Source organism: Parasteatoda tepidariorum, chromosome 3 (genome assembly GCF_982258835.1).
Source record: "Parasteatoda tepidariorum strain Cologne lab strain chromosome 3, Ptep-v5.0, whole genome shotgun sequence".
Classification (NCBI taxonomy): Eukaryota; Metazoa; Arthropoda; class Arachnida; order Araneae; family Theridiidae; genus Parasteatoda; species Parasteatoda tepidariorum.
In genome coordinates this window covers 16,109,517-16,124,555 of record NC_141757.1, presented here as the reverse complement: position 1 = coordinate 16,124,555, position 15,039 = coordinate 16,109,517, and the positions used below count along the sequence as shown (strand labels likewise).

At 31.0% G+C, this 15,039-nt stretch overlaps 3 protein-coding genes across 5 annotated transcripts in view; 1 reads left to right on the top strand and 2 right to left on the bottom strand.

Moving 5' to 3' along the window:
• Positions 1-15,039, bottom strand: part of LOC107450135 (cell adhesion molecule Dscam1-like) — a 446,044-nt gene that overhangs the window by 69,363 nt on the left and 361,642 nt on the right. The gene's annotated exons all lie outside the window — the stretch shown is intronic.
• Positions 4,416-7,162, top strand: LOC147812975 (uncharacterized). The gene is made up of 2 exons (XM_087158863.1): positions 4,416-5,086; positions 5,179-7,162. The coding sequence occupies exons 1-2, from the start codon at positions 5,051-5,053 to the stop codon at positions 6,082-6,084; spliced, it is 942 nt and encodes a 313-aa protein (XP_087014989.1). The 5' UTR covers positions 4,416-5,050; the 3' UTR covers positions 6,085-7,162.
• Positions 13,178-15,027, bottom strand: LOC147812974 (uncharacterized). Its single transcript, XM_087158465.1, has 2 exons — positions 14,374-15,027; positions 13,178-14,281 (listed from the first exon to the last, which is right to left on the bottom strand). The coding sequence occupies exons 1-2, from the start codon at positions 14,407-14,409 to the stop codon at positions 13,376-13,378; spliced, it is 942 nt and encodes a 313-aa protein (XP_087014591.1). The 5' UTR covers positions 14,410-15,027; the 3' UTR covers positions 13,178-13,375.

The window sequence follows — 15,039 nt, the reverse complement described above, 5'->3', positions numbered from 1 at the left end:
CATTAGTTTACTACAATAATTAGACCGAATTATTAGACGCACTGTAGTATTTTAATAATTACATGTTTTGCACGAGTTTTTATGCAATACTTCTACATTTAAAGATACACGTAATGGATTTTTTTTCAGGAGATTTTTTATATACTTCCTATTTGTATATATTTTTAACGTATTGCATTACAATGTTAACCAATTGATACACGAAAGTAAGAAAATGCAAACCGGTTTCAGTCGCGAGAAAACAAAAAAAGCTGTATAGTATGACCTGATAATAAAGATTTTACACAGAATCTTATAGTGTGTCTAATAATTTGGCCGGTACTGTACATTTTGTAATTAACACTTTATCGTGGGTACCATATAAGTGGACCAATGTCGCCAAAACATCAAAAGAAGGACAGATAGAACAGATGCATGCTCGAAACGGGATTCGAAACCTTGACCACCATACAAGCTGATCGGCTTTTTTCGTCACTCTATTTTCGATCGTCTAGTCTTCATTCTAGTTTCGTCATTCTAGTGAACTATCTCCCACAATGCACTGCAATGGGGTTCCGAGTTGAGGAAACATTTTCGTCATATATATTTGAGAGTTAGCGTTTTGTCACAAATAACGTGATTTCGTGACGAGATGATTCTCAAATTACGAAATACAGATGAAGAATTGTTGAAACGTCAAAAGTGAGAGATTCATTTCTAAGAGTGTATATGACTGCAAGTAATTTTATTTTCTAAAATAGTTGCTTTGCACACAATTATATTTAATTTATGATAACATTTGCGAAACTAAAGTAACTGCCTGTTTCGTCACTGTAATTTCGATCGTCTATTCTTCATTCCAGTTTCGTCATTCCAATAAACAATCTCCCACAATGCACTGCGATGAGGTTCAGAGAAGAGGAAACATTTTCGTCATATATATTTGAGAGTTCGCATTTTGTCACAAATAACGTGATTTCGCGACGAGATGATTCTCAAATTACGAAATACAGATGAAGGATTGTTGAATCGTCAAAAAGTAGAGATTCATTTCTAAGACTGGACTGGATGTAATTTCATTTTCTAAAATAGTTACTTAGCAAACAATTATTTAACTCATGATAATATTTTAAATTAAATCTTTCACTTACAAACAATTATTGTTAAGATGCCTACAGTACTAAAGTATAAGAAACCTTTTAACTATTAGTACTTTTTTAGTTAACCGAAAATACCTATCTTAACTATTTTTATGTTATTACTATTCTATCAATCCTTCGGATAGAGCTAGAGAGTTAAAGAGAAATACGCAATTAGTTACTAGCATCAGCATTAAGGTAACAGGGAGTAGTGGGTACTTTTCGTCCTAACCCCCCTGGTACTCATTAGCAGAAAGAGACAAAAGCTAATAGCCACAGGTGGAGAGTACTTTGAACTTTTCTGCTCTCAACATTTTAATGCTTTGCTTGCGGCAGCAATTAGATAAGTTTCTAATTTCTTTGTTCGAATTTCTAATGCCTATACTAATGTGGCTTTCATTTAATTCTTCTAGAAAACGTGAGTAATCTAAGGTTATATTGGTTTTTATGCCAGTTATTAGTTGAATTCGAATAAATTTAAACTTAAACATCGCGAAAGAATTGAAAAATACAGTATCAATAAAAATTAAAATTATTTAAAATTCTGCTTATTATATTACTTGTTGTCCTTCATGGTGACTTTACTGTGTTTAATTAATAAAAAAAAATGTTTTAAGAAGTTCAACTCGACCAAAAATAAACAAATAGATTAATAAATCTCTTCAAAATCATTCCACTTGTCATCACTTTCCACTTGTGGCTTCACAATAAATTAATAAACCTCTTCTCTTCTTTATATAAAAAAAATTCGTAGCAGCCGATTCTATTTTAGTTGTTATATTTTTTATTATATTTTTTTTGATGCAGAAAAACTGTAAGATTCAGAAACTTGAAATTAAGTAAATGTGTTGAAAAATGTTAAAAGAATACGGTGGAATAAAAACAATTAAGCTCCATAATTAAATCTGGAATTATTAACTATAAAATTTACATAGTAAACTTTACTATGTATTAATTTACATAATTGTTTTAACTATAGTAATAACAATAATGTGTAAAATGACAATGGTAGCACTTCCGTGCTACAGGTTTGGGGTTCTATTCTCGGATCGGGCAAGGTTGACTGAGCCTTTCATTCTTTCAGTGGGATTATAAAATCAGTACCAAGTTTGCTTGTGGACTAAACACATGGGGTTCTATGTTTGGCTAACCACCGAACAGAAACGTCTGCGCTTTAGAGCCCAAGGTCAAGAAAACAGCGATGGGCACAGTAGGCTTGGTAGAAAAGAGAAACATAAATTGCCTGTTTTTGCAAATAATTTTAGCCGCAGATTTGCACGATATGGATAAGCACATAGAAAAATTATTTAAGTTATCAAAGAAAAAAAATTTAATAGATAATTTTAACACGGATTTGTCCGAAATGGATTTGCACATGGAAAAATTAACGTGCAATGAAAAATTAACTAATCCATATCGTGCAAATCTGCGGCTAAAATTATTTGCAAAAACAGGCAATTTATGTTTCTCTTTTCTATTTTATATGTTTTCTTAAATAAATATCTATCTTTTAAAACTATTTATGATCCATTTCTAAAATTATCCAGTATAATATTACCTTGCGCACATCCATTTCGGGCCCATCCTTGGTAACTAACAAATCAAAGCTCAGAATAACAAATCACTTCAGCAGTGCAGTAAGAACGACATTTTAAAACCCTCTTGATACACTCAATTCACGCTTTTATTTTCATATTTTGTAATCTGGCAATCTTTCTGCGAAAACATTTTTAAATCATTCTTGAAAAATTTTCTGTCCATGTAAGTTGATATGATTTTGCTACTCGCTTTATAGTCCCCTTTTTAATGTTTTTTCTTTTATTTTATTTTCTGTTTTTACATGTTACTTATTTTTACTTCTTGTGATCGATTTTATTTGTTGTTATTTTTATAAAAAAATTTTTTGAGTGCTCCTCACACTATTGTATTAATATATTTTGCTTCGGCTTCATTGATACAATATCAGAAAGCACTCTGTTTTGCGGATATAATCGTGTGGGCTGAAGAAAAGATTATATCTTTTTTTTCCGGTTTTTTAAATAAAATTTCATCCTTTTTTTTTTTTTAAACTGTCGTTTGTTATTTTTTTACTTATTATTCCCCCCCCCCCCTTTTTTTTCATATGTCTATTATTTTTCTTTGTTTTATTCTTCATTTTGAACATATATATATATATATATATATATATATATATATATATATATATATATATATATATATATATATATATATATATATATATATATATATATATATATATATATATATATAAGTCACGTAAAGTGAAGTAATGAAGTAAGTAAAAATATTAAAAACAGAAAATTTTATGCTTAAGATGATTGCTGGAAAAAGTATAAAGCTGTTTGTTAAGAATATTATAAAATTTTTTTGTGAAGGAACACTAAATTTTTAAACACATTGCTTAAAGTAAAGAAATCCATAAAAATACAAAAATTATAAATGTAGAAAAAGAAACTATCCCTAAACAAAACACTATGCTTTACCTGCACTAAAAAATAAATTTGGAAATAATTTTCTTAACAAATAAATAAAAAATTTCCTTCTCAAAAACAGCAAATCAATTATTTAATTAGTAAACAACTGCCTTTCTTGAATATTTGAAAATTAGCAACTAAAAGAACAAACTATATCCTAACAAAACAAAATTTCTTTCGAATGAAATGAATAAATATTTTTCGATCAAACAAAAATATATAGTTAGTTGTTCTAAGAAGATAATATAAACATTTAAAACGTCTTTTTTTAAACATAAATAATTAAATATGTTTCTTTTTAATGAAATAATCAGGAAGTTTCAAGATTGATATTAATTAATTAATTATTAAGCTGCACTTTTTTAAAACAAATTTTATTGCAAGAATAAGTGTAGATAACGTAATTATATATGCCTCATTATTTAAATATTTAGTTCATATATGTACAAGAAAGATAAGTTTTCGAAAGTAATACATAAAATAACAGCACTTTTTTATGCTACATAGAAAAAATATTCATTGTGAGAGTTCTTTAAAATAAACGAAGAAAAAGAGTGCGTTAATATTTGATATTTCATTACTTAAATATTCAATTCCTATATGCACGGGGACAAAATTATGTTTCCAAAAGTAATATATTACCAGCATTTTTTTGCAGCATAGAGACTACAGTACCTGGCCAAATTATTAGACGCACTATAAGATTCTATGGTTAATCTCAATTGTCAGGTGATACTAGTAGTAGGGTTTTAGGGCTTCTGCGCCAGGGGTCCGGGGGTCCCGCGGATGTACTCTTGAAGGGGGTTGGGGGGATCCATGTAGGGGGCGTGGTCGAATGCGGGATCCGGGGGATTTTCGGGGATCCCGCGGGTGCACTCTTGAAGGGGGTTGGGGTGATCCATCAAATGTGACAGCTACTATAGTTGAGGGTGTTTTTTATTTTTTTTATTTAATTTTTTAATCTTTATTTTGTAACGAAATATTTTTAATTATTATTTCTTAATTTAATTTTTAATAATTACTTTTTAAATTATTTTTTATATAATTATTTCAATTATTGTTTTTAATCTTTATTTTTAATTCTTGTTTTTAATTAGTTGTTTTGTTGCTTTACAAGCCTCTTCGTCATACATGCATGTTATAACAGGTAGATTCAAGATAAATCAAGAATAATCTTGCATTATTCAGCAATGTTTTTCTCCGCAAGAGGCGCTGCATTTTTATTTAGTTTCAAAATTTACCGCTAGAGGCTCTGTGATCAACCAATCAGAAAGGAGTATTTCAATGACATCACTACTTTTTCAACCAATGAGCGCATGAATTTCAAGAACCAATCAGAAATGAGAGAAAATAGTATAAAAGTATATGTTCTTATACAAATCGTCATTTATAATTTGGTTTCTGCCTTAGTGCCTTTTAAATATTCGTAACGAAGGAATGGCTAACATGAAGCGAAAAGCTGATCATAGCGAAGTAAGTATCTTTTATTTTTATTTTTTTTTATAATATGCATATATTTCTGTAGTATTTTATAATCTAATAAATGTTTTTGATTTTTTTTTTAGAACAATCAAGGATCTTTCCACGAAAGCAGTATTCCTTCCAATATGTTTATTTTAGTAGAAGATGTCTTTATTTCCACTACTATTTACCGTGATCGAATTCTGGTTAATGTGAGACGATATAAGAAACATGGAGAAAAGTACTATCCATCGAAAGAAGGAATTACTCTAACGCCTTACCAGTTCATCCATTTGGTGAACAGTTCATTTTTGAGAGAAAAGTCAACTGAAAAGAAAAAAGACCACCCCCTTTATGAATATTTCATCAACTTACCATACCTCATCGATCCAGTGACTGTCTATTCTAATACAAGTGTTGGCATTCAAGACAAAGATAAATTTCAAAATATTGTATGCATTGAATTTGGTGAAACCATCCTGCTCAAAAAAGTCTCTACTTGTCGAAAGGGTAACACCTACACAACTAGCATAACCCTGAATGATGAGCAATGGGAAAAAATATTCTCAATTCGGGAATTTTTGATGGACAATTTATATTATTTAAAATACAGTAATTTGGACTTTAAAAAGATGTTTGAAGAAATTTTAAAGCACCCTGTACCAGTGACAGCACCAGAAGACGAAGGAACTATCGTTGAAACTTTAAGACACCTCTTACGGACTGAAATATACATGTTACTCGCTCAACACAAAGACTTAATGAATCCTATGGAAGTAAGTCATTTAGAACTTTCAACCAACACGCGAGCAATGTTTTCTGAAGCTGCCATGAACTTTAAACCTAATGAAATTGTTAAAAAATTTTATAATACTGTTAAAAACAAAACGCTTCATCCTGTCACACAAAATAATTTATTAAACTTTGTAACTGCTCATTTCCTAGAATCAATTGATCTTGTTGAAATACTTCAAACAGCCAGAAATGATTTTTGTACTAGTTCAGATTAAATAAATATGTTATTATTTTCCAAATTATATAACAATATGTTATTATTTTCCAGATTAAATAAATATTCATTCACTATTTTTCACTATAAATGGAACCAACCCTAATAATATTCTTCATTTATACTTTGCATTTCATACTGTTAACATGGAATCCTTTTATAAAGATCCCAAACATCCAGCTAGTTTTGGGGGTGCGGATGCAATACATGGTGCGCTCAAAGGAAAAGAGAATGCAAATACCGTTAAGAAGTGGCTCTCTTTTAAAGATTCTTATACACTGCATAAACCTGTTAGACGCAAATTTCAACGGAATCGTGTTTTGATGAGTGATATGAACAGGCAATTTCAAGTCGATTTAGTCGACATGCAATCTCTTTCTAAATTCAATAAAGGGTATAAATACTTATTAACGTGCATTGACGTTTTCGCAAAGTATGCTTGGGCCATACCGCTAAAAGATAAAACGGGAAAAAATGTAAAAGTAGCCTTAGAATCTATTTTTAAGGAACGAAAGCCTGAATTACTTCAATCGGATGATGGAACAGAGTTCAAAAATAAAACAGTTCAACATTATTTGAAAAGCATGCAGATTAAATTTTTTACAACAAATAATTCTACGAAATCAAGTATTGTGGAAAGATTTAATAGAACATTGAAAACAAAAATGTGGAAATATTTCACAGAATTCAATACTAAAAATTACATCGATGTGATTGATCAATTAATATGGAGTTACAATCACACTCGACATAGCAGTATTAAAATGGAACCAGCTTCCGTTAATAAAAGCAATACCAGTGAGGTCTTGGAAAATTTGTATGGAGATTTGAAGACATTAAAACGCAATCCACCTGTTTTTAAATTAGGAGATACAGTACGAATCAGCAGACTGAAAGGTCATTTTGAAAAAGGATACGAACACAACTGGAGTCGGGAAATATTCACTATTCATGAAATTATTCCTCGAATTCCTGTTGTTTATAGATTAAAAGACTTACAAGGTGAAGAGATCAAAGGTACTTTTTATAAAGAAGAATTGCAAAAGGTAGTAGACTCTGGCTTCTATCCGGTAGAAAAAGTGATCAAAAAGAGAAGGAAGGGAGGAAGCACAGAATATTTCGTGAAATTTTTAGGCTATCCTGAAAAGTTTAATGCCTGGGTGAGTGATATTCAAAAAGTATAAATAGTGAAACTTAACCTCTGAAGGCTCATTCTCGAAAATGTCTTTCTACGTGACGTTACCTTCTGATAGCTCCATGCAGTTTTTTCCTAACAACAAAATCTCTCATTTTAAGACGCAGTTACCGATACCAGTTAATCTAAACGGTGAATGGGAAGTAGGCCTATCTGAAATCATCTATCCCCATTCTTGGCTGAACGTAAATGAAAGTAACAATTATTTTCAATACAAGATAAGTAATGGTAATATCGTATCGACTGTAAAGCAAACAATTGATGTGGGGTGTTATGAATCAATGTTCGATATTGTATCAGCTATACAACTTGCTTTACCTAAAAATCCTAGCCGGTTTACAATAAGTTACAATAAAGCTACGAAACGAGTAAAAATTAACGTCGTTCAAGGTTGCAGTCTTTATTTAGAAAAGCTAGCTGAATTGTTAGGATTTCGACGCGATGCAGTGATTACGGGTAACCAGAAAAGCGAATTTGTGGCTGACGCGTGGTCTAATTTTTCAGTTTTCTATGTGTACACAGATCTTATTTCACTCCAAATTGTCGGAGATACACAAGCTCCTCTACTGCGGATGGTTCGAATAAAAGGACATGACGGTGAAACAATCAGTCAGTATTATGATAGACCTCAATACTTACCTTTGATGAGGCACTCCTTTCAAACTATTCAAATGGAGCTTAGATTGAATTCAGGTAATTTCGTACCTTTTGAAAGTGGTAAAGTGATCATAGTTTTACATTTCCGCATGAAGCAAATACTATAAATAGTACGATGCGTTTTTGAAACATTCATTTGAAGAGAAGACGTCAAGATGAGTGTACCGTACGTTTGTTGTACTAAAAAATTCGAAGAACATTATGCGAGTCAAATTGGCTCGGGTTTGTCCTATTATAAAGGTATTAATTTCCAAAAAGGCTATGGACTTGGCGGTATATTTCGTCGATTATTTCGAGCAGCACTACCCTTTTTAGTAAAAGGTGGTAAAACTATTGGAAAAGAAGTTTTAAAAACTGGAACCCGTGTTGCATCTGATGTATTATCTGGCGAAAATTTGGAAGAAGCTGTAAAAACAAGAGCGAAAGAGAGTGGAAAAAATTTAGCTCGAAAAGCTATTGATAAAGTACAATCGATGGTGGGAAAAGGACAGTATAAAAGGAAGCGTAAGAAGCAGAAAAGAATCATTTCATCAAAAGCTCGCAAAGTGAGTGGACGTGATATTTTTGATCCATAATGGCATTTTTATTGAAAGATTCTCCCGAATGTGTGAAATCTGAATTGGAGTTGTTTAACTTACCTAGTACTCAAACTGTTATTCAAGATGGTCAGTGGATACAGTTTCATCCTCTTTCTAATGTGTTTGATAATGCACCTGTAGAGTTTCACGTTTCAGGAAGTGCTGAAGATTACATAGATCTCAGCCAAACTCAATTGTATGTGAAAGCGAAAATTGTAAAAAGTGATAATACTCTCATCACTAAAGATGATACTATTGGACCTGTGAATTTATTTCTTCATTCGTTATTTTCTCAAGTTGATATTTCATTGAATGATCGTATTGTATCCAATTCAAGTAATACTTATCCTTATCGAGCCTACATAGAAACTCTCCTCAACCATGGATACGATAGCAAAACTTCTCAATTAACAGCTGAATTATTTTACAAAGATTCTGATGATGGCTTAAAGAAAAGAACTGCTTTTATCAAAGAAAGTGCTACAGTGGATATGATTGGATGTATACATTCCGATTTATTTCACCAAGAGCGTCTGTTACTCAATTTGGTGGATGTGAAAATAAAATTGATACGAAGTAAGCCAGAATTTTGTTTACAAGGATCTGAAGGATTTAAAGTAGTATTAGATCATGTGTCTTTGTTTATCCGAAAAGTTCGTGTGAATCCAGGAGTGTTACTTGGTCATGCTAAAGCACTCGAGAAAACAAGTGCAAAATACCCCATTAATCGAGTGCAATGCAAAGTGTATTCGATTCCTAAGGGAAGTATGTCTTTTATCCAAGATAACGTATTTTCAGGTCCTATGCCGAAAAAAGTTATTATTGGTTGTGTAGATAATGAAGCTTTTCATGGAACATTTTCGAAATCTCCCTATGATTTTAAACACTTTGATTTAAATTTTATTGGAGTGTATGTAGATGGACAACCTGTACCTCATAATCCATTGGAACTAGATTTTGCAAAAAATCAATACATTCGTGCCTATCAAACTCTATTTGTGGGTACGGAACGAATGGGCCAAGATAAAGGAATATTTATTTCGAGAGAAGAATACGTGAAAGGAAATACTTTGTTCGGATTTGATCTCTCCCCCGATTTATGTTCTGGAGAGCATTTAAATCTAATCAAACACAGCAACTTACGATTAGAACTAAAATTCAGCAAATCATTAGAGCAGACTGTGTGTGTAATCATTTTTGCCGAATTTGAAAATTTAATAGAAATTAACAAGTCAAGAAATATTTTGTACGATTTCGGAAATTAAAGAATGGATGGATTACAATTATTTCACATTTTATCTCGAGAGAAGATAACATCGCCTTACTTTCAAGGAGTATATTCAAGAGATAAGATTCCTAATCTACAAGAAAATACATGTGCTATCATGAATGCAGATGACTCATCCCGACCAGGATCTCACTGGCTTGCATTATTCGTGAATGATAAAAAGGAATTAGAATTTTATGACTCGTATGGAAGACCTCCCGAATTTTATAATATGAATACCTCTTCCTATTCAAATGTACGATGGAATTCCAAAGTTTTTCAATCACCTACGTCCAATGTATGCGGACAATATTGTATTTACTTTTTATTCAAGCGATGTCAAGATTATTCTATGTATTATATTTTAAATCGATTGTATATCAATGATTTTCTGATGTTTCAATTTGTAAAGAAACGATATGGTTTAAGATTTGTTTTTAAAAAATAAAAAGAAATTAAACTAAATAATTTGTGTCTTTCTTGTTTCTATTATGAAAATTTATACAACATTTCTAGAAAATTTTATATTTCGGAATTTTATTTAAATGAGAAAACTTTAACGAAGTTTTTATTTTTAAAATGTTTCTGCACAATTTTTTTTTATAAATTTAATTTTATAATTTTTTTTACATAATTTATTTTCGGAAATTTTCTTTTTAAAATTTTTTTTCCAAATTTTTTTTTTGTTTTTAGAAATTACTTTTCTAAAAATTTTTCTACTTAAGAAAAATTATTTTTCCAAATTTTATTTTTAAAATTTTTTCACTCTAGAATAAAAATATTTTGTAAAGTTTATTTTAAAACAATTTTTTTTTTATTGGCGAAAAATTATTTTTCTACGCAAGAAAAAACTTTTTCGTTTCTTTTCCAAATTTTTTAATGCATTAGAGAAAAAAAAATTTCTAACACTTTTTTTTTTCTTCCAAACATTTATTACTTTAAAAAAAAAAAACATTTATTATTTTTAACTTTTTCCGTAAATTTTAGTAAGTTAAAATATTTACACCTGAAAGAAAAAAGTATCAATAAAGACGAAAATTTGAATACATAAAATAGCATTTATTTCAAAGTTTTAACCATGCATTTCTGCGAGCATACATTACACGTTTTTTTACAATTTTATTTTCTTTATACAATTTTTTATTTACATCCAAATGTTTTGGTAATTTAACATCACTCAAAGCACTTAAAAATACATGTCTTCCTTCTGGGGCTGATTTCCGATTTCTTAAAAAGTCATTGAGGAGATTTACAATGTTACTTCCAGGAACAGTTACATCTTTATAAATGATTTCACCTTTATTATTCCAAAGGAGAGATTTTTGATCTTTCAAAAACTTTAACATTTCTGTTGCTTTATCCTGCCATCGAGCTGGAACTACACTAAGGATTCTTTCTCCCAGATCTTCTATTTCATTTTTTATTTGTATGGGTTCTTCTTTCGCTGGTTCTGTTGTTGGAATTTCTGTTTGACGTGACTCAAATTCTTCTATATTAGGCTTCTGAATTGAAAAATGTGTATATTTTTGCAACACTTGTAAATACAAAGTCACTTTTTCTTCATCTGATAACTTTTTATTCTGAAGAATTTTTTTCATTAGTTGATCCAGTTCGGATAGATGTTCTGCTACTTGTATTCTATCTTCCGGAACTAGCACAAATTTCTTACTATACTCCATGAATTAAAGAACTAATGACAGAAATAGCTGCAGGCAGTAAAATGGATAGGAATCCCTCTCCTTTTTGAATAAGAATTTTTTTCTTCTTGTATAATGGTGTTTTCTTGTTCACAAGTTTTCTTAAACTTTCTTTGTGAGGAGATAAACGACTTTTTTGAGTTTTTGTAAGTGGTATATTACCACAAAGAGCATTCAAAACACACTCGCACAGGGTTTTAATCTCACGCTTTGAACACTTTTTTATAAGTGATTTGCAATGTTTAGATTTCGAGATCAGTTTTATGAGCTCTAAAGTTCGTACATCACACGCAGACATCTCGCTTTCAAATGATTTCTTTTCTCAGATGTGGAAGCTTTTTATAACTCTTCTTTGAGAAAACGAGCAAATGCTTTTGCTTTGACGACGGCACAATGTTTAAAGTCAGGTGAATGTGCGGGGCAGGAAGAAAAGGATGGCATTAAATCATCTATTTTAGGGCAGCCAAGATCTTCTAAATCATAGCACACTCTTCCAGATAGAAATTCCAAAAACTTTTTTTTTCTCGAGTCCTTTCACATAAATGTGTGAAAACATATCAAACGAAAATGTTAGAATGGTACGAAGTTTGGCGTAAGGCTCCAGTCCTTGATTCCAGTCGATTCGATGAATATTTCTTGTTATCCAATTGTATTGCATTTTCTTACGGGCTGATAGTTCTTCGAAAGGGTACGGTGGTTTGAAGGTGCATAATCCCGAGATAGAACTACCTTCTACGGCTTGAAATGCGAGTTCTTTGATGATGTAGCTTCCTGATGGGAGTGGAAAACCTTCAAAGTCAATTACCACGGCAGACATCTTATTGGCTAAGAATTCGTAGTCAAAATGAAGTTATCGAGGTTGGTACACATAATAAGTATCTCCAGGAAACATACCAGTACGCATGCGTAAGGATTCTTCGGTATCACACTTTAAATCAATGAGTAAATAACCATAAGGTTTTGATGCGGCATCTGCATAACATTCTTGAAAAAATTTAACTTTTCGAGGGTACAATTGACATCCTAAATGTGTAATTTGCGATTGATCTCTTCGATTCTTGAATAATACAAGATAATGGGCATTTAGAGATATTTCTCTCATTTCCTTTCCTTTATGAAAAATGTTCTGGACCACAAAGATGATACTCAAAGATTTATGATGAGAAAACTTTGTAAATAGTTTTGTTAATTGAGGATCATTTCCCAATTCACTCATGAGATCATCAATCACAATTAATGCATTTGAATATTGATTCAAATCAGATGGAAGTCCTTCATGAAAAATAACATTAGGCATCTCATCGTACAGTTTTTGATAAACACCATAACACCACACTATAGATTTTGGGAAAGGCTGCAACATTTTGTTTTCGATCACTTTCTTGATGAAATAGCTTTTGCCACTACCAGTTGGACCTGCCAGGACGGCTGTAAAGGGATGCTTCAATTTCAAAAGATCCATGATGAATGAAATAATATAATTTTTTCACTTCTATTTATAGTCCTGTCAGTCATAGTTTATAACACTATTTCCTTGAATAGTTCAATCACTCTTCATTGCAAAGCATAGATGTGCCGTTAAAATCTACATTCAATCTTTCTTAAAACTTTTAAGTCCATTCGTTTATGCCAATTTTTCTTCATTTTCCATTTTTTTTTTCTTCCTATGCAGATTTTTTTTGAGCGCACCATGTATTGCATCCGCACCCCCAAAACTAGCTGGATGTTTGGGATCTTTATAAAAGGATTCCATGTTAACAGTATGAAATGCAAAGTATAAATGAAGAATATTATTAGGGTTGGTTCCATTTATAGTGAAAAATAGTGAATGAATATTTATTTAATCTGGAAAATAATAACATATTGTTATATAATTTGGAAAATAATAACATATTTATTTAATCTGAACTAGTACAAAAATCATTTCTGGCTGTTTGAAGTATTTCAACAAGATCAATTGATTCTAGGAAATGAGCAGTTACAAAGTTTAATAAATTATTTTGTGTGACAGGATGAAGCGTTTTGTTTTTAACAGTATTATAAAATTTTTTAACAATTTCATTAGGTTTAAAGTTCATGGCAGCTTCAGAAAACATTGCTCGCGTGTTGGTTGAAAGTTCTAAATGACTTACTTCCATAGGATTCATTAAGTCTTTGTGTTGAGCGAGTAACATGTATATTTCAGTCCGTAAGAGGTGTCTTAAAGTTTCAACGATAGTTCCTTCGTCTTCTGGTGCTGTCACTGGTACAGGGTGCTTTAAAATTTCTTCAAACATCTTTTTAAAGTCCAAATTACTGTATTTTAAATAATATAAATTGTCCATCAAAAATTCCCGAATTGAGAATATTTTTTCCCATTGCTCATCATTCAGGGTTATGCTAGTTGTGTAGGTGTTACCCTTTCGACAAGTAGAGACTTTTTTGAGCAGGATGGTTTCACCAAATTCAATGCATACAATATTTTGAAATTTATCTTTGTCTTGAATGCCAACACTTGTATTAGAATAGACAGTCACTGGATCGATGAGGTATGGTAAGTTGATGAAATATTCATAAAGGGGGTGGTCTTTTTTCTTTTCAGTTGACTTTTCTCTCAAAAATGAACTGTTCACCAAATGGATGAACTGGTAAGGCGTTAGAGTAATTCCTTCTTTCGATGGATAGTACTTTTCTCCATGTTTCTTATATCGTCTCACATTAACCAGAATTCGATCACGGTAAATAGTAGTGGAAATAAAGACATCTTCTACTAAAATAAACATATTGGAAGGAATACTGCTTTCGTGGAAAGATCCTTGATTGTTCTAAAAAAAAAATCAAAAACATTTATTAGATTATAAAATACTACAGAAATATATGCATATTATAAAAAAAAATAAAAATAAAAGATACTTACTTCGCTATGATCAGCTTTTCGCTTCATGTTAGCCATTCCTTCGTTACGAATATTTAAAAGGCACTAAGGCAGAAACCAAATTATAAATGACGATTTGTATAAGAACATATACTTTTATACTATTTTCTCTCATTTCTGATTGGTTCTTGAAATTCATGCGCTCATTGGTTGAAAAAGTAGTGATGTCATTGAAATACTCCTTTCTGATTGGTTGATCACAGAGCCTCTAGCGGTAAATTTTGAAACTAAATAAAAATGCAGCGCCTCTTGCGGAGAAAAACATTGCTGAATAATGCAAGATTATTCTTGATTTATCTTGAATCTACCTGTTATAACATGCATGTATGACGAAGAGGCTTGTAAAGCAACAAAACAACTAATTAAAAACAAGAATTAAAAATAAAGATTAAAAACAATAATTGAAATAATTATATAAAAAATAATTTAAAAAGTAATTATTAAAAATTAAATTAAGAAATAATAATTAAAAATATTTCGTTACAAAATAAAGATTAAAAAATTAAATAAAAAAAATAAAAAACACCCTCAACTATAGTAGCTGTCACATTTGATGGATCACCCCAACCCCCTTCAAGAGTGCACCCGCGGGATCCCCGAAAATCCCCCGGATCCCGCATTCGACCACGCCCCCTACATGGATCCCCC

Excerpts from the sequence above, each read along its gene's own strand:
- LOC147812975 (XM_087158863.1), top strand. The coding sequence starts at position 5,051 with ATGGCTAACATGAAGCGAAAAGCTGATCATAGCGAA. Across the intron at positions 5,087-5,178 it reads GAAAAGCTGATCATAGCGAA|AACAATCAAGGATCTTTCCA; the intron begins GTAAGTATCTTT and ends TTTTTTTTTTAG.
- LOC147812974 (XM_087158465.1), bottom strand. The coding sequence starts at position 14,409 with ATGGCTAACATGAAGCGAAAAGCTGATCATAGCGAA. Across the intron at positions 14,282-14,373 it reads GAAAAGCTGATCATAGCGAA|AACAATCAAGGATCTTTCCA; the intron begins GTAAGTATCTTT and ends TTTTTTTTTTAG.